The sequence below is a fragment of the Callospermophilus lateralis genome, chromosome 7, assembly GCF_048772815.1.
Source record: "Callospermophilus lateralis isolate mCalLat2 chromosome 7, mCalLat2.hap1, whole genome shotgun sequence".
NCBI lineage: Eukaryota > Metazoa > Chordata > Mammalia > Rodentia > Sciuridae > Callospermophilus > Callospermophilus lateralis.
In genome coordinates this window covers 110,141,352-110,162,232 of record NC_135311.1, presented here as the reverse complement: position 1 = coordinate 110,162,232, position 20,881 = coordinate 110,141,352, and the positions used below count along the sequence as shown (strand labels likewise).

Genomic DNA, 20,881 nt, shown 5'->3' with positions numbered 1-20,881 from the left:
GAAGGGGAAAAGAGAATTAATATTCACAGTACCTTTAACAACATGTAAGAAATTCTGAACAACTTTCACATACATTCTCTCATATAATTATCATATCAACATTTCCACCCCCCCTGGTGGTACTGGGGGCTGAACCTAGGAATGCTGCTATACCACTAAGCTACACCTCCAGTCCAATGTATTTTTTATTTTGAGCAGGGTCTCTCTAAGTCACTGAGACTGGCTTTGAATTTGCAATCCTCCTGCCTCAGCCTCCCCAACTGCAGAGATTATAGGTATGCATCACTGCACCTGGCTATTGTATTGACATTTGTGTCCCAATTTTACAGAGCAAGAAACCAAGACTGAAAAGTTAAATAGCTCATCCAAGGTTACAGAGCTAGAAAGTGGCAGAACTAAGATTTGAGCCTACATCTCCAAACATAATGCTTAGGAATTTAGACCTCATTCCCTACAAAACAATTTTGAAGGTTTTTCTTTCTTTTTTGAAATATTTGCTTTTCTAATAATACCATGTTGCAATAAAATTCATAAATCATCAGATTCATTCTTTTTTTAAGAGAGAGAGAGAATTTTTTTATTTTATTTTTAGAGTAATTTTAGGTTCACAAAGAATTCCTATACAACCTCCATTTCCTCATACTTACAACCCCTGCTATCCACATTCCATACCAATTTGTTACAATTGATGAACCTCTACTGACACACTATAACTACCCAAAATTCATGATTTATGTTAGGGTTCTCTCTAAGTAGTGTATATTAATTCTATGGGTTTTGGCAGATGTATACTGATGTGTATTCACCAATATGAGTTGTACCGAATACTTTCACTGCTCTAAAAATCCTGTGTTCTACCTATTCATCCCCTGTCCCCAAACCTTGGCCTTATGGTCTCCATAGTTTTGCCTTTTCCTGGAAATCATGTAGTGGGAATCATGCAGCATGATTAGCTTCTTTCACTTGGTAATATGGACTAAACTTTCTTTTTTTTTTTTAATCTATATAGGGTAAAAATGGGAGTTCATAATCCGCTTGAATCAAATGTATGAAATATGATATGTCAAGAACTTTGTAATGTTTTGAACAACTAATAATAAAAAAGAGAGAATTTTTTAATATTTATTTTTTAGTTTTCAGCGGACACAACATCTTTGTTTGTATGTGGTGCTGAGGATCGAACCCAGGCTGCACGCATGCTAGGCGAGCACGCTACCTCTTGAGCCACATCCCCAGCCCCAGATTCACTCTTCTAGAGCATAAAATTCTGATTGGGGATGTGGCTCTGTGGTAAAGTGCTTGTCTGGCATGTGCATGTCTGGATTCAATCCCCAGCACTGCAAGGGGAAAAAATAAAAACTTACAATTCAGTGGTACTTAGTATATTCATAAATGTATGAGAATTTAGAACATTATCATCACCCCAGAAGGAAGCACCATACCCATTAGCAATTACTTCTCCTATCCCCATCTCTGAAAAACCAAGAATCTACCTTCTATTTCTAGAATTTGATTCTTCTAGATATTTCATATAAATAGAATCAAATATGTGGCCTTAACTTTTTATTATAGTAAAATATACATGATTTACCATTTTTAAATGTACAGTTCAGTGGCATTTGCCTGGTTGTACAACCATCACCACGGTCTCCAAAATTTTCAGTCATCCCATATTAATAATACTTTGAACCCAATTAAACCATAATTCTCCATCCTCCCTTCCCCAAAGCCCTGATAACCTCCATCCTACTTTGAATCTCTATAAATTTGCCTATTCTAGGTATCTCATTTAAGTACAATCAGATATTTGTCCTTTTGTACCTGGCTTATTTTAATTAGCATAATTTCTTTAAGTTTCATCCATGTTTAGCACCTATACCAGTATTCCATTCTTCTTTAAGGCTGAATAATATTTCTTTTATGCACATAATACATTTTGTTGCTTTATTCATGTGTCAACAAACATCTGAACTGCTTCCATCTTTTGGCTATTGTGAATAATGCTGCTGTAAACATGAGTGTTTAATAACTGTTCAAGTTCCTTTAATTCTTCTAGTTTATATTCCCAGAAGCAGACTGCTGAATTTCATTTCTGTTTAATTTTCTGAGGCCCCACAGTGTCATTTTCCATGTAATTTCCTAATTTTATTCTCACAAAGGGTTCCAATTTCTTTTTTTAATATTTATTTTTTTAGTTGTAGTTGAACACAATACCTTTATTCCATTCATTTATTTTTATGTGGTGCTGAGGATGGAACCCAGGGCCCCCGCACATGCTAGGCGAGCGCTCTACCACTGAGCCACAATCCCAGCCCCAAGAGTTCCAATTTCTATACTTCCTTGCCAACATCTGTTATTTTCTGTTTGGGAGGATTATTTGATTTTTAACAGTTATCCTAATGAGTAGCAAGCAGTATCTTATTGATATTTTGATTTCCATTTTCCTAATGATTAGTGATGTTGAGCATCTCTTCTTGCATTTATTCTCTGTGTAACTTATTTGGAGAAATATTTATTTAAATCCTTTGCCAATTTTTTAATTGAATTGTTTGTTTTTTGTTGAGTTGGAGTTCTTCACATATCCTAGACATTAACTCCTTATCAGACATGTTCATTTTGAGTGGCTAGTAGGCTATCTATTTAAAAATCTTTCCAGACAAATATACATGCTGATCTTGAACTCCAGAGGAAGAACCAAAGATACAGACTTGGTCATCAAACACAGTGACATTTATAAAGTATTTTCATATATATCAGCTTATTTAGAGTCTCACAAAAATTGACAGTTCTACAAAACTAAGGCATATCTCTTGACTCTAAATTTCAACATTAAGATTATTAGGAAGTGTTTCAGAATTTCAAAGGGAGGAAGTATCTGGCAACATGACGGAGTTCTAGGCTCCATCCCAATCCTCAAACCAGCTCAGATTGTATCTGCTGAAAAAACTGGAATTTCATCAAAAATTTCTTTCAAAAATGAGAGTACAGTTGTTTTAAACAATTTAAACTGCTATATTATACCATGCTATCTTATGTTCATAAAATACTAATTGAAGTTGTAGAAATAAACTAGATTGCTAAATTAGAAGACTTGAGGCAAGAAGGTATATCCTACTTTTATGGGACAAAAAAAAAAAAGAAGATAGGAAGAAAACCACAATAGTGAAGTAAAACAATAATCTAGGAATGAATTTCAAGAGGAAGGTGCAGTAGACAACAGATAATTCTATATAGAGGTCATGAAGAATGAGGACTGGAAAAGGAATGCTGTGATTAGCAACCATGAGGTCACTAGCAACCTTTAGGAGATCAATTTTTTAATTTTGTAAGTGCAAACACAAGTCAGAATGCAAAGGCTTCAGAGGTGGGATGAAGGTTACAGAAGGGAAGTTAAAAAACACCAAATACTCTTGACAACCTTGCTAAAGGCCATAATAATAACAGTGAATACTTACAAACACTTAATATGTGGTGGGCCTCTTCCTACGTGCTTTACATATTGACTAATTTAATCCTCAAAACAATCTGTGAAGTAGGTCTTATCATCCTATCTATTTACAGTTGAGGAAACTAAAATATAATAAGGAGACTAAATTGCACATGCGGCACATATACATATTTACAAACATACATGGTAGTACAGAATACGATAATATAATATTAAGTTAAAAAATGATTAACAAGATTAAGAGTTTTTCACTCTTACAATGTGGGGAAGAATTTTTTATTACTAATAACATCAATATATGTTGGTGGTGCTTACTAGTAATGTCAGTTTATCAAGTATTTATAGAGTAAGGCAAAATAAGAACAGGCTGGCTCTTCCTGAATCTATTAATGCTACAGGCTTCCATTCAATAAAACCATGAATGAATAGAGGGAAAGATTTAATTATCACCAAGACTTTCAAAGACACAATGCATGTGCTTTCAGACCACATGACAATGGATGGATGGACAAAAATCTATTTTACTGATTAGCTCCATCATGTTGGTACTTAAAAGCAGCAACAATTTTTTAAAAGAAGAATAAAAGGATTAGCTGAAGATAACAAAGCCATTGTAAAGCCAAAAATCTGTAAAGTTTGTTTTGAGAAAAAAAGGGTTTGAATCTGATATTTTTGACATTTTCCTGCTTGTCAGTATTATCCATTTGAATCAAGTATGTATTAAAGTATTATAGAGCATAAGGAACATTCATACAGAAGGAATTTCATGAAAGGTTAATAATCTAACTTGTAATAATAAATAGTATTATCAGTCTTTTTGCAATATTAGATATAATTTTAATATTTCTTAAAATTGGACTTACATTAAAATAAAATAATATATCCAGTTGAACCCATTTTCCCAGTTAGTCACTTCCTACTGTTTGCTTTTTTTGGTAGTACATCTATTATTACAAAACACTGCAATAAAGGCTATTTTATATGTGCATCCTATAATAAACTATGTACTACTTATAATATAGGAATTGATTTATATTTTGTAAGGAATATTAAAAATATAATTCTTTTTTGTGGTACTGGGGATTAAGTCCAAAGCGCTTATCCACCGAGCCACATTCCCAGCCCTTTTTTATTTTTTGTTTAAAGACAGGGTCTTGTAGCCAGAGCAATTAGACACACAAAAGAAATTAAAGGCATAAATATAGGAAAAGAAGAACTTAAATTAGCACTATTTACCTATGACATGATCCTATACATAGCAGACCCAAAAAATTCAACCAAGAAACTTCTAGAACGAGTAAATGAATTCAGCAAAGTGGCAGGATATAAAATCAATACCAAAAAATCAAAGGCATTCCTGTATATCAGTGATAAATTCTCTGAAATGGAAATGAGGACAACGACTCCATTCACAATATCCTCAAAAAAAAAAAAAAAATACCTGGGAATCAACTTAACAAAAGAGGTGAAAGAGCTATACAATGAAAACTACAGAACCCTGAAGAAAGAAATAGAAGAATACCTTAGAAGATGGAAGGATTTACATTGCTCATAGATTGGTAGAATTAATATTATTAAGATGGCCATACTACCAAAAGCACTTTACAGATTCAATGCAATTTCCATCAAAATCCCAATGACATTCCTTGCAGAAATAGAAAAAGCAATTATGAAATTCATCTGGAAAAACAAGAGACTCAGAATAGCTAAAGTAATTCTAAGCAGGAAGAGTGAAATTGGTGGTATCACGATTCCAGATTTTAAACTATACTATAGAGCAATAGTAACAAAAACAACATGGTACTGGCACCAAAACAGGCTGGTAGACCAATGGTACAAAATAGAGGACACAGAGACAAATCCACAAAATTACAACTACCTTATATTAGACAAAGGTGCTAAAACCATGCAATGGAGAAAGGATAGCATCTTCAACAAATGGTGCTGGGAAAACTGGAAATCCATATGCAACAAAATGAAATTGAATCCCTTTCTCTCACCATGCACAAAAGTCAACTCAAAATGAATCAAGGAGCTAGGAATCAGATCAGAGACTCTGTGTCTAACAGAAGATAAAGTTGGTCCTAATCTTCATCACGTGGGGGCAGGCCCCAAATTTCTTAATAAGACACCTATAGCATAAGAGTTAAAACCAAGAATCAACAAATGGGACGAATTCAAACTAAAAAGTTTTTTCTCAGCAAGCGAAATAAAATGCGAGGTGAATAGGGAGCCTACATCCTGGGAACAAATTTTTACCCCTCAAACATTAGATAGAGCTCTAATCTTGAGTATACAAAGAACTCAAAAAGTTAACAAAAAAAGCAAATAACCCAATCAACAAATGGGCCAAGGACTTGAACAGAAACTTCTCAGAAGAGGATATACAATCAATCAACAAATACATGAAAAAATCCTCACCATCTCTAGCAATCAGAGAAATGCAAATTAAAACTACTCTAAGATACCATCTCACTCCAATAAGAATGGCAGCCATTATGAAATCAAACAACAATAAGTGCTGGCGAGGATGGGGGGGGCGGGGAAGGTACACTCATACATTGCTGGTGGGACTGCAAATTGGTTGGTGCAGCCAATTTGGAAAGCAGTATGGAGACTCCTTGGAAAGCTGGGAATGGAACCACCATTTGACCCAGCTATTCCCCTTCTCGGACTATACCCAAAAGACCTAAGAAGTGCATACTACAGGGACACAGCCACATCAATGTTTATAGCAGCACAATTCACAATAGCTAGAATGTGGAACCAACCTAGATGCCCTTCAACAGATGAATGGATTAAAAAATGTGGCATTTATACACAATGGAATATTACTCAGCACTAAAAAATAATAAAATCATGGCCATTTGCAGGCAAATGGATGGCATTAGAGCAGATTATGCTAAGTTAGCCAATCCCTAAAAAACAAATGCTGAATGTCTTCTCTGATATAAGAGGGGTGACTCAAAATGGGATAGGGAGGAAGAGCATGAGAAGAAGACTACCACTAAATAGGGAAGAGAGGTGGGAGGGAAAAAGAGGGAGAAGGGGAGTTGCACAGAAGATGGAAGGAGAACCTCATTGTTATACAGAATACATATATGATGTTGTAATGAGAAAAAGAAAAAAAAGTGTGTCACATTAGATTGGATAGAGAGAAAGGATGGGAGAGGAGGGGAGGAGTAGGGAGGATAGGAAGGGCAGCAGAATAGAATAGACAATATGATTGATGTATGTACATTCCACGTATGTATTATATATCAAAATGCGTTCTACTGTCATGTATGACTAAAAAAAATAAATAAAAGAAGAAAAAAAAACAGGGTCTTGTTGTTAAGTTGCTTAGGGCCTTACTAATTTGCTGAGACTTGCTTTGAACTCAAACCTCCTGCCTCAAACTCTGGAGTTGCTGAGATTATAGGCATGTATCACCATGCCTGGTAAAAATATAAAATTTTATAAATGAATGAGTAAACAAACATGAAGGAAATTATAGCTTGGCATTATATTTTGATAATGTAATGATTTTTTTATGATGGCAACTATGACAATTTATATACTTTAAAATAAGACTTTCCAAAATATAGAGAAACATTCTTAAGTGGTAAGAGAATAATCCTCCTTGAGATCCATTAATAAACCTAAAGACAGGTGAAATAGACATAGAAAAGAAAATTGATATGATTCACATAAAAAAAATATGTTGATTGTCAACAAGTTTAGAAACAGTGATAACACTAATCAAGGTAACCACTTTTCAAGAGCAATATTTCTCAACCTTGGCCAGATATCAAACTACCTTGGAGCTTTTTAAAAATTCTAAAATGTGGTCTTCATTTTCAACAGATTCTGATTTAATTGATCTAGGGTGAGTCCTGTTCCTTTTCTAAATCTCCCCAGATGATTTTTAATGTGAAACCAAGATTGGAGTCCATACTCTTTCCCCAAAACCAATAGAGGTCTTTTATTATATCATTAAAATATCACAAATTAGTTTCATAATCCAGGATCTTATTTCTGCAGTTGGACTACTCTTAGATCTTATTCATCATGTTGGTGAATTGTTCCTTTTTCAGAGGAACAATTTCTTAATAAGACACCTATAGCATAAGTTATGGTATTAACTCTTATGCTATAGGTGTCTTATTAAGAAATTGGAAAGATACCATTCAAAATTTTTTTTGATAGCCTTGGCGGGTGGGGTGTTAGTTATTAAATCCAAGGCCTCGAGTATACTGGGTAACCATTCTACTACTGAGTCAACTCAACCCTGATATCCTTGTTTTTTTTAACTGTTTTACCTTGCTAAATAAAAGCAGCTATGTTTGAAACAAGTTCAATGTTGTGTCCTCCAAGGATTAAATCATGCTTCTGGACTTGAAATATTGAACAAATAACATCTGGTATCATCTAAACCCTGAATGTATTTTTCACCCAAGAAATTTTGGACTTGAACCAGAGACTCGTTCTTCTGAATACAACTTTGATGGGAAAGTGAATGTACACAAAAAAAGTGAATGTACACAACAGAAATCCAGCACAATACCCTTGATTATGTTGTATACATGATTACAGACAGTGTGAAAAGTAACCAGTTCCTTTTTCTTTCCCTACCATTTATCAACCAGAGCCTGTCCTTTTTCTTTCCAACGAGACTAACTTCCACACTGATGTGACTGAAGTCTCTCTATAGAGTTCTTCTGAGGCCTTCATGAAAACTGTGTGTTCCTTCAGAGTGATACTGTCAATTTCTGGAACTTCAACAGTCTGATTGCTGAGAATGGTCTTCATTCTCATGGTATATGAGGCAAAAAGACCCACAATTCTTTTCTTTTAAATCAAACTTTTTAAAATATATTTTTTAAGTTGTGGAGGAAACTCTATTATTTATTTGTTTGTTTTTTGTTTATCTGTGATGCTAAGGATTGAACCCAGTGCCTCACACATGCTAAGCAAGTGCTCTGCCACTGAGCTACAGACCCAGCCCATTAAATCAATTTTGAGGTATAATTTACATTCAACAAAATTTACTCATTTAAGCATAAAATCTGATAAGTTTTAACAAATGAATACAATCATGTAACCTCCACATCACAATATAGAACATTTCTATCCTCCCCATAAAAGTTTACTCAAACTCACTTCCCCTACTCCCTAGCAACCACCAATCTATTTTCTGTCCCAATAGCTCTGGGCTTTCGAAAATTTTACATACGTTTATATTACACGTAGTCTTTTTGTGTCTGCCTTCTTTTATCTAGCATAATGCTCATAAGATTCATCCATTTTGCTGGGGTATCTGTTTGTTTTTATTGCTGAGTAATATTCCATTGTATGAATATACTTTTTTTTTTTTTTTTTTTTTTTTTGGTACCAGGGATTGAACCCAGGGGTGCTTAACCACTAAGCCACATTTCCAGTCCTTTTTTAAAAATATTTTTTAGTTGTGGATAGACACGATACCTTTATTTTATTTATTTTTATGTGGTGCTGAGGATCAAACCCAGTGCCTCACACATGCCAGACAAGTGCACTACCACTGAGCCATAACCCCAGCTCCATCCAGCCCTTTTATTTTTTATTTAGAGACAGTCTCCCTAAGTGCTTAGAGCCTCACTAAATTGCTGAGGCTGGCTTTGAACTTTTGATCCTCTTGCCTCAGGCTCTTGAGCCATTAGGATTACAGGTATACACCACAGAGCCAGCTTATTCACCTATTTGATAGGCATTTGGGTTGTCTGCATCCTAGGGCTATTATGAACAACAAATAAAGTACAAGTCTTCATGTGAACCTGTTTTCATTTCTCTCACATAATCTCATAGGAATAGGACTGCTAAACCTTACAGTTAAGTGCTTGATTAACTTTATAAGAAATTATTTTCCAAAGTAGCTGCACCATTTTGTATTACCACCAGCATTAGTTCTGACTGATCCATATCCCTGTTAGTATTAACCAATTGTGTGTGTGTGTGTGTGTGTGTGTGTGTGTTGTAGGTATTTCTGTGGGCTTTAATTTGCATTTCTGTAAGTACTAAATGATAATAATTATACAGACAACTGTTCTCAAGACAAGAAAACCACTTGGGAGAAAAGCATGTCATCTTTTGCTTCAACAATCTTATGTTCGTGTATGTGCTCACGTGTGTGTGCACGTAAGTGCTGCGAAGGATCGAATCCAGGGCTTCATGCATGGCAAGCCAGAACTCTACCACTGAGCTATATCCCCAGTTCTCAATAGTTGTTCTTTAAACAGGTAACAATGCTATACTGCTGAGTACCATACTTACCACTCCATTATAAAGAGAAAAAAAATGGCCAAAAAACAGGTGTACATAGAACTTTTCAAAAAGGATCTGGAGGCTCAAAGTCAAGTACCCACTGAGTTTATAACTGCTCACTCACATAAAGGTAGCAACAAAAAGTAGTCTAAAAAAATGGCAACATAATATAGTCCTTAGAAACTTTAGCTTTGGTGTCCAACCTAGATTTTTATAAGACAGGAAAATACCAAGAATTTTTGAAACACTTCCACTAAAAACAAGTGAATAAATGTTAACTCATTCATTTAGTAAACTTATGAGCACCAGTTAGGGCAAATTACATTACCCATTCTAAGAGAGAGAAGAGTTACAATGAAAACCAAAAAGTAATCTGTGGCTATATATCACTGTGAAAAGTATGACAAAATATTTTAATTTTAATATAAGCTTTAGCATATGATCACATCATGTTAAAGCTAATATTAAAATGAATCTGGTTTCCATAGCATACCATCCCAACAATAGCCTACATTTGCCCATAAAGCCCTCATGCTGCCAATATCAGTAAAGAAATGAGTACATGAACAAATTATAAGACAGAAAATTCATATAAAAGAAATCTGGAACTGTCTCCTCCCACCCCCAGTGCTTGGGATTGAATTTAGGGCCTCATACAAGAGAGACGGGACTTCTACCACTGAGCTAAACCCATAGCACTGAATTACTGTCTATTTCTAATATCGAACACTGATTTTTTTGGTGTACAATTCTGTATTTAACACATGTATATATTCATATAACCCTTACCATTATAGGATACTGACAGTTAATGCCTTGATTTTTCATATCTATTGTTGAAATAAGAAATAACTTGTTCCATGTAGGTGTAAATAAATTTCTAGCCTTTTCATTTTAAAATTTGGGCTTTATATTCATACTTCAATACTATTAGATGTTTTCATTCCTAGAGACAACTTCTTAAATAAAGTTCACTGTCTTTCCCCAATATATTTAAATCTCTATCCTTTATATGAATTCATATACATTTCTTCTTACATTTGAAGAAACTGATAAATCACCATTCTTCCACAAAACAGACGGTCAACACAGAAGACATACCCATGTTGTAACACTTATATTATTTAATGCTATCAGTTTATTATATGCAGAGTCTGGAGTTTTCTCCATATCTTTCAATGTCACACTCATAATAAAAATTCAGCCTTATGAGATGGGGATGTAGTTCAGGGGTTGAATGCTTGACTAGCATGCATGAGGCTCTGAGTTCAATCCCTAGTACCACAAACAAACAAAGAAGAAGAAAGAGAGAGTGAAAGAACGAACAACTCATGCATTATGTTTAAATATGCAGGTTCCAAACATTAAAAACAAAAACAAAAACAAAAAAACAGCCTTATCTCCCCACTACCTTCAATTTGGGTTTGTTTGTTTGTTTTGTGGTGCTGGGGACTGAACCCAGGGCCTTGTGCATGTAAGGCAAGCACTCTACCAAATGAGCCACATCCCCAACCCAGGTGGTGGTGGTGGGTTTTTTTTGAGGGGGTGGAGGGGGGTAGAGGGGGGATGGGGGCGGGGGTTGCTTTGTTTTGTTTGACACTGGGTTTCATTATTTTGTCCAGGCTGATCTCAAACTCCTGGGTTCAAGAGATCCTCCTGCCTTAGCCTCCCAAGAAGCTTGAACTACAAGTGCACTGGCATCCAGCCCCTTCAGTTTCACAACAATGGAAAGTCCATTCTTAACATTCATTCATTCAACAATCACTTATTAAACATTAAGATGTGTGTATATGATGTGATGGGGTTTGGGGGGAAGAAGATAACTCATTACTTTTTTTTAAAAAAAAAAAGGCATTTAAAGGATTTAAAACTTAATAAATTTCTATGCTTTAAAAAAGGTCACTACTGGGCTGGGGTTGTGGCTCAGCAGTGGAGCACTCGCCTAGCATGTGCCGGGACCTGGGTTTGATCCTCAGCACCACATAAAAATAAATAAATAAAATAAAGATATTGTGTCCAACTAAAAAATAAATATTTAAAAAAAAAAGGTCACTACTGGGTCTGAGACTGTGGCTCAGCAGTAGAGCGCTCACCTAGCATGTGTGAGGCCCTGGGTTCGATCCTCAGCACTACATAAAAATAAATAAATAAAATAAGGTATTGTATCCAACTAAAAAATAAATATTTTTTTTAAAAAAAGGTCAACACTTATCCCTTAAAGGAACACAGCTACCTCTGTGATGAAATATCTTTTAAATATAAATTAGGTCATTTTTCCCCCCCACATGAAATTTTATTATGATCTTGTCTATTCTAATTTACACAAGATGCTAAAAAGATATATATCTATTGTTTCCTCCAAACAATATAGATGAAAACAAATTACATATAAAAATCAACAACTGGGAAAATTCAGGTATATAGCTCAGTGGTAGAGCACTTGACTGCTGCCAGTTCACAAAAATTACACTACAGAAAAACTTCACAGACATGTTTATTGATGATATACAACTGCACTTAATTATAGACTTATTACTTGTTTAAGATATGGATAACTTCCTGAAATGGATCTTTTTTTGACTATAATTATTAACTTTGTAATTGCACCTCTTCAAAATAAAATAGTACTTAGCATTGTGGCTCTAATCTTGAAGACCATGTAAGGACAAATAATGTACTTATTTGATAATGTGTAGACAAAAAAAATATTGGGATTAGACAAAGTTGCCTGTGAGAATCTACGGAAATTTTCTGGATAAATACTTATATAATTACGTTCTACTAGGTACAGAAGGCCCCTTCATGACTTTATACAATTTTTAAAACTCCAAATAAATTCTGTGTTTAAGAAAGAAAAGAACACTAATACTTCTTTTCCTTTAATCAATCTGACTTTTCTGAGAAATTTCCCTCCCTTAAGTTTACCAAATATGAGAGAAATTAATTTAAAACATGATAGCAAAAAAAAAAAAAAATCCAGCTGGGCATGGTGGCACAAACCTGTAATCCCAGCAGCTTGGGAGGCTAAGGCAGGAGGATCACAAGTTCAAAGGCAGCCTTCAGCAAAAGTGAAGCGCTAAACAATTCAGTGAGACCCTGTTGCTAAATAAAATACAAAATAGAGCTGGGGATGTGGCTCAGTGGTAAAGTGCCTTTGGGTTCAATCTCTAGTAAAAAAAAAAAAAAAAAAAAATCTATTGACACAGTTTCAAACCTACAGATATCCATGAAAAGACTAATTTGCAATTTTCCCTTTTTAAAAGGAACAGTATTTCTGATTCACTTCATTATCCTTTCAGCATAACAAACCTATAGTTTTCCCAGTAGTTGATATCAAGGTGAGACGTTTTAGTTCTGATTCAAAATTTGTTGTTTTCTACAGAATACATGAGTCCACTGATTTCTCACTACTGATTCAATGCAGAAAATAATCAGAAATTACAAAATGGTCAGGAAAAAAAAATAAAGATTACAAAGCTCATGATTCTCAAACAGCACTACCTAAAAATGATTCATTCTTTCTCCTATCTTCATGTGTAAACTGATGAAGTGAATTAGAAAATGTTCAAATGTATTTTTTCCAGGGTCCCTAAAACTATGGTGTAACAATCCATCATTTCATAAGCACACCAACTATCATACCATAAAAGAGAATAACTGATTTAAACATGATCTGGGCCCACCCACAAAATCTGACTTCACCTAGAACTTGACATTTTAATTATTTTAAAAATAGATACCTCTTTCAAACTCATTTGCCCCCTCAAATTTGAAAATTATTCCAAATCCATCTATTATAAATTGAGTCTTTTCAATTTAAAATATTTTAAATAAGAATCTTAAAAGTTAACTGATCTACAGTCATTGAAAGATTAAAGTTTATAGATTTTTAAAAACCTATATTTACTTTCATGTTTTCAATATTTCAGTTTCAAAGCAATATATTTTAATTACCTGTTAATCCAATTCATTCTTTCTAAAATATACACAAATGTACAAAGGCCTAACCTCTTTAAAATAAGCAAAATTTTCCCAATCTACTGTCAACTGTATTCTGGCACAGGATAAACTTAACATTTCACATTTGCAAAACACACTGTGGTATGCTGTTATTCTAATAAGAAACTCAGTATTCAATGATTCTCAATAATCAGAAGTATATTGCTCTATATAAAACATTGGGATGTACTATTCCTCAAAGGAAAAGAATTTCAAATATGTTGGTTTTATCTGAAAAAAAAAGCTAGATGTTTGGGGTGTGTGTGTGTGTGTGTGTGTGTGTGTGTATGTGTGTGTGTGTGTGTGTGCGCGCGCGCGCGCGCCCGCACTTGTGAAACAACCTCCTTTCAACTCCATTCAAAAATCAGTATCTTCTTCAGTAAATATAAGCATATATTAAATAATAAAACACATAAAGATAATGTATACTTCCAGAATGCTATAATAATACAAATAGGAAAAAATAGTGTTTTAATTTTCCACATAGTAAGTCAATGTTAAACAATGTCATTTTTTTCTTTCATCCTAACCATTCCATAAATCCAGGTGTACTGTATTTATATGGTTAGTAAGACTAACAAACTGAGTAGCAGGCCCAGAGGAATAAAAGAAACCATTTTCCATTTTCGCACAAACAAAAACATAAAACAAAAGCAAATGTGAAGAGTTGTTAAATGAGAAGCATTTGAAAAACCCAACGTGACCAGCTTCTGATTTACTCCGCTCTGACAAGGAAGACAGACCCCACCCCCACTCCAGATTGTGTGTGTGTGTATGTGTGTGTGTGTGTGTGTGTGAGAGAGAGAGAGAGAGAGGGAGTGTGTGTGTGTGTGTGTGTGTTTCCTTGGATTGGGGGTGTGGAGAAAGAAGCTGTCACATTTCCATCTTCGGTTATTGTTAGTTTTCAGCCTAGATTCCCAAGCATCACTGGTCAGGGGGAAAAAAATATTAAAGTAGACAATTAAAATCGTCTAAAATGCACAGTATTTTGTTGTCTTTTTCAATGTTAAAGTTAATTACACTCAGATTCAATCTGCTAGGACTACAGATTAGCTGTGACAGCCTGCCCCTCAAACACTCCAAGATGGCTTGTTCCAGATTCACTAATAATCCTCTCCTATCTAAACTTAAAATTAAAAACAACACATTTCCGAAATTATTGAATGCAAAACCGCACACCTCCCCATCCTTTTTGCCTTCGGTGTGGGAAATATCACGAAGAGTGAAAAGGAGAGACCCATTCGATCTTGAAACAAAAAGAAATAAGGGCAGAGGGCCAGTGGGGAAAAAGAGCAGAAGTGGACCTGCACGAAATGTTGAGAAAAGTTTTTTGTGTGACTTGTTTGTCCTTCGGCAGGGGGGCAGGAGTTGGTCAGAAAGCCGCGGTCTCAATTCAAAGCTCTAGCAGAGAGGAAGCACCTGCAAAAGAGGAGGCCAGGGACCAGAGAGGGACCGGACTAGCACCTACCTACTTGCAGCACGTTCTCCACAGAGCCGCTGTCCAGCAGACGGATGCCCCGGCGGAACGGCAGACCTTCGCCGCCGCTACTGCCGCCACCAGCCGCGCCAGCCCCAGTGCCTAGCCCAGGGGATGCCCCCGCCGAAGCGGCCCCGGGGGCGGAGCCGGCCGGAGCAGCGGCCCCAGGGGGTGGCGGCGGCCCCTCCTCGGCCGGCGAAGCCCCCGTGGCGCCGCCAGCCGCGCCGGCGCCGGGGCCGCCCCGGTACTGGAAGCTGGAGTACATGCAGATCTCCCGCTCATTCCGCGGGAAGGACCAGTAGACGATGCGGCGCTGCACCGGCTCCGGGATCCGCTCGAAGCGCTCCTCCACCCGTTCGTACGCCCACTTTTCCGCCACCGTCTTGGCGGCGCAGTCCAGCAAGGACTCCGGCTGCAGGTGGGGGCGGGCCCCTGGGGCCAGGCAGCTGCTGCCGATGCCCCCCGCTCCTCCGCTAGTAGCCCCCGGAGAACCGCGGGGGTGGAGAGCCTGCGGGCTGGGCCATGAGCACAACCGCTTTGCCGGAGAGACCGGCGGTGGCGAGAGCAGCTCCTCTCGCTCACCTCCTTCCGCCATTGCTGGGGACTGACTGACTGACTGAGGCAGCGGCGGCGGCGGCGGCAGCAGCTCGGTCTGCGGCGGAGACCCGGACCACGGCCACGCGCCCCGCGCAAGCGCCCAGCAGCGGCGCCGGGGGGCGGGGCAAATGAACCCACGAGCCCGCCGGCCCGAGTGGAAAGCTTGGGCCGGTCTCGGGCGCGCGCCGCAAGGGCCGACAGGGTTGTCCTGAGGACGAGCGAGAGGCGGCGCGCACTGTCCCGGCCACCGCGAGCGCGAGGAGGCACGGGAGCGAGCGCGGGCCCCCGGCGCGTTCCAGGCGCAGACAGACCAGAACGCGCGCCGAGCGCTTGCACTGGGCTGCCGACCGGGCAGCTGAAGAGCGAGAAGCGTAGCGCATCCTAAGCGACTCCAGGCCGCCTGCCTCCCGGCCAAAGAGGAATGAACTGAGTGACCGCGTCAAATGATCGCCGCGAGCGATCTGTGTGAAGTAATAGGTTTGCAGGGCACAAGGAGAGAAAAAACTCCAACTCAGGCTTCAGCAGTAGACGCATATGACAGGAGACTGTCACACGGCCGATAGGAGGATCTGGCAGAAAGTTGCTAGTAAGGAAAGCACTGGAGAATAAAAATCAGAAAGTGCAAGTGATGAAAACTCTTCAGGCCACAACAATGTAGAATAAGGTCGGTCCCCTCCCCCACCCCGCCCCGCCCGGCGCAGTGAAATCCGCTAAGTCGCTTCGCACGGTCCGCACAATAGGACGCCAAGATCTCGCCGCTGCACTCCCCTGTCACTTTTTGTAAGGTTTAGCACCTTGCATTCTAGAAGAAAAAGCACTTTTTTGTGTGGTTTATGATAGAATTTCCTGAGCCTCTGTCCCCGGTCTAAATTAAGTCTTTCATGTTTACTTGGATGCCTTCTACTCCTTTAAATTATTTATCACAAGTTGTATACATATTTTCATTTATTTGTCTAATGTCTGACGCCCAACAGACTATAAACTCCTGACCGCAAAGACTATGTCTGTTTTCTTCACTGTGATTTATCCTCCGCCATGCACGTTAGTGAGTGATCAAGAATGACACCTTCAACATGAACTCTTCCATGAACAGTCACGGAATTGTGACTGTGTCTCTTACTCAAATTTTAGAATTTGCTGACAAACTAATCACTATACCTTTATAATGTTCCAAGAACTATATTTGAAATTTCTGTAACTGATTTCCTCCTTCAAAGTGAACAAGTTCTAGAGTATTATATAAAGTAAGAATAAGAGAGTTACGGAGTGGTACATTCTTGTAATCCCAGCGACTGGGGAGGCTGAGGCAGGAGGATGGTAAATTCCTAAGACCAGGCTGGGCAATTGAGCGAGGCCCTCGACAATTTAGTGAGCCCCTGTCCCAAAATAAAAAATAAAGGACTTGGGTTGGGTTGTAGCTTAGTGGTAGAGTGCATGCCTCATATTTGTGAGGCATTGGGTTCAATTCTCAGCAACGCATATAAATAAAATAAAGGTCCTCTGACAACTAAAAATTTTAAATTAAATTAAGGAATTTGGGTTCGATCCCCAGTAACTCAATAAAAAAAAAGGGGAGGAAAAGCTCAAAAAACAAAGAACTAGGGATGTAGCCCAGTGGGAAAGTGCCCCTGAGTTCAATCCCCAGTACCAAAAAGAAAAAAGAAGAAGAGAGTAAATGATTGGAAAGAGACTGGAGTCAAAGTAATTTGGTTTTACAATCATCTCAGAATTAAAGAGTACAGGTTATAAATTAGAATTGGATGTGAATCACTTCTGTGATGTTAATCACAACTTGGTTAAATAATTTGTAACAGAAAGTTAGAAATAATGCCTCTACATATAACTGTTGTAAAATTAGAAATAATTTAAATCAAACAGAATAGTCAGTACTCAATAAATATTTGCTTATATATGTAAATATCTATAATTGGATTACTATGAATTAACATACTCTTTACTCCCCTGGAATATGAATTATAGACTTTTATGACACCCATCTTTTCCCTCCTAGTATTTATCAGAGTTTATTTTGGATGTGTGTATTCCTCCCTGACTAGACTATGAGATTTGTAAAGGCAAAAAACATTTCTATGTAAGGGCCTATCCCTAACAGCTGCCAATAGTGACTAATGTGTAAGACATTCAAGAATATTTTATTTTGAATCAATGAATATGTCAGTCTGATGTAATCATTTGAGTAAATAGTTAATAGAGGTTCAGATAGGAAGAAATTTTACTTAAACATATTAAGAGTTAAGCTTGATGATTATGAGTTTGATTTAATTTGATGCTTTTTTAAAATTTTCAAGGACATTAATAAAGTACAAAGAATAGCATATATAGGGGCTGGGACTATGGCTCAGTGGTACAGCGCTTGCCTAGCATACATGAGGTACTGGACTCGATCCTCACCATCACATAAAAATAAACAAATAAAATAAAGGCATTCTGTCCATTTACAACTATAAAAAATTTAAAAAAAAAAAAAAAAGAATAGCATATCTAGCTGGGGTTGTGACTCAGCAGTAGAGCGCTCACTTAGCACATTTGAGGTGCTGAGTTGGCTCCTCAGCACCACATAAAAATAAATGAATAAAATAAAGGAATCATGTTCAACTACATATATAGAGAATTGCATATCTATGCCTATATTCTCACAAATAATCATTATTACCTACATCTAAAGTCCACTTCAACCACCTTTGTATACATTCCCCAGAAGCAACTGTAACTTGAAAATTTAGAGCCTATTTTTAAATTGTGTGTGTATAACATTGTTTTGTATATTTTTGTTTAATAAAATGATATCACACTTATTCTGGTTCCTTGCTTTTTTTTCTATGCATACACAAAGACCTCACTCATTCTTAAGTGCCACAAAATAGTCCATCTTAAGAGTATATCAGGGGCTGGGGTTGTGGCTCAGTGGTGGAGTGCTTGTCTAGCACACGTGAGGCCCTGGGTTCGATCCTCAGCACCACATAAAAGTGAAATAGAGATATTGTGTCCACCTACAAATAAAAAAATAAATAATTTTTTTAAAGTATATCACATTTTATTTCAAAGTATAACACCACTATTGTTAGCTATATATATCTTAGAGAAGTGACTTAAACCCTATATGCCTCAGCTTTCTAATTTGTAAAATAGAGATAATACCCAATAAGGTTGTTTTGTAATTAATACATGTGAATTACATGGAATAGTACCTAAGAATATGGCAAGTACTTGATAAATTATTTGTGTACTTATTTATGCTATTTATGTATTTATTTCACTAATTATGGACATTTTGATTGCCCTTTTTTACTTCTTATTATAAACAATACTTAAATGAACATTTGTCTGGTTTTCCTTATATGCATATATTCTAAAATTTTCCTGGGTATATAGCTAGAATGGAATTGCTAATTATAGGATATAAACACTTCCAAGTTTTTCTAAATGCTGTCACTTTGTGTTCCAATGTAGTTATACCTAATATTTTAGTTATCTAGTGCTAAGTACGAAATCACTCCAAAATTTAGCGATTCAAACAATGGTAACATTATCTCTCAAGGTTTTTATGAGTAAGGCATGTAAGAGCAGTTTTTCTGTGTGGTTGTGGTTCGGGATCTTTCATGAAGTTGGCATCAGATGTTACTGAGGCTGCAATCATCTGAAGGTTTGACTGGGACAAAAGGATCCACTTCCAAAGTGCCTCACATGGCTGGTAAACTGGTGCTGGCTCTGGGCAGGAGTCTCAGTTTCTCTCCACATGAACCTCTCCAATTGGCTGTGTAAGTACCTTCACAGCACTGGTAGTTTCCCCTAAAAGGAATCAAGAGAAAAAAGTAAGGTTGAAGTTCCTTTTATGACCTAGCCTCAGAAGTCATACACCATCACTTCTACTATACTATGTCCTATCAAGCCAGCCCTTATTCAGTGTTAGAAAAGACTGTAAAGGAGGCAAGGAGTGGCTCGGGAGGCTGAGGCAGGAGGATCTCAAGTTTAAAGCCAGCCTCAGCAAAAGCAAGGTGCGAAGCAACTCAGTGAGACCCTGTCTCTAAATAAAATATAATATGGGGCTGGGGATGTGGCTCAGTGGTCGAGTGCTCCTGAGTTCAATTCCCAGGACCCTCCCCCCACCAAAAAAAAAAAAAAAAGGAGACAAGGATTACTGGAAACATGTTGAATATTGCTTACTAGAACCAATTCCCACCTGCACTGAATGAGTACTATTTTCTTCACATCCTCACCAATAAACAATATTGTCAGGCATAGTTTTTGATAGCCTGGTATACAAGATTTTTTTTTTAGGTTGAGCTGCATTTTATACATCTTCAACCATTATATATCCTCTTCTGTTAATTGCCTAACTATATCATTTTTTAAACATTTTCTTGATTTATTTGTTATGGTTACTAGTCCTTTTTATGTGCATTGCAAGTATCTTCTTCCATGTTCTATATCTTATAGTTTTGAGGGTTTTTTTTTTCATGTTTAGGTCTTTTTGTTGTTGTTATTGTTGTTGTTCCACAGATCTAATTTTTTAATATAGTTTTTTAGATGTTTGATAGACCTTTATTTTATTTATTTATATACGGTGCTGAGAATGGAAACCCGTGCCTCACACATGCCAGGCAAGGACGCCGCTGCTGAGCCACAGCCCCAACTCCCCACAAATCTAATTTTGATCTTTTCCATAGGAAGACCTATTACTTGCACTAAAACTATTTGTCAAATATTTCAGGACCAACTTGTCTTATATGCATAGGTTTGTTTCTAAGACAGTTTTTTCTGTTTCACCTTACATTTTTATTTATCTTTACTTATTTTATTTACTTATTTATTTCAGTGCTACCGGTCAAACCCAGGAGCCTTATGCATGCTAGACAAGCATTCTACCATTAAGCTACATCCCCAACTCTTGTTGTAGCTGCTACTGCTGCTGCTACTGCTGCTGCTGCTACTGCTGCTGCTTCTGTTTGGTTGGTTTATTTGTCACATGTAAGCCACATCCCCAGCCATTTTTTTGTTTTGGGGAGTTTTATGTGGGTTTTTTTGGGAGTTACCAGGGATTGAACTCAGGGGCACTCAAC

At 37.2% G+C, this 20,881-nt stretch overlaps 1 protein-coding gene across 1 annotated transcript in view; it reads right to left on the bottom strand.

Moving 5' to 3' along the window:
• Zswim5 (zinc finger SWIM-type containing 5) overlaps positions 1-15,798 on the bottom strand; it is a 184,569-nt gene extending 168,771 nt beyond the window's left edge. The window contains exon 1 of the mRNA XM_076862828.1: positions 15,195-15,798. Coding sequence (XP_076718943.1) covers positions 15,195-15,798 — 604 coding nt within the window. The remainder of the gene's footprint in view (positions 1-15,194) is intronic.
• Positions 15,799-20,881: the final 5,083 nt, after the last annotated feature.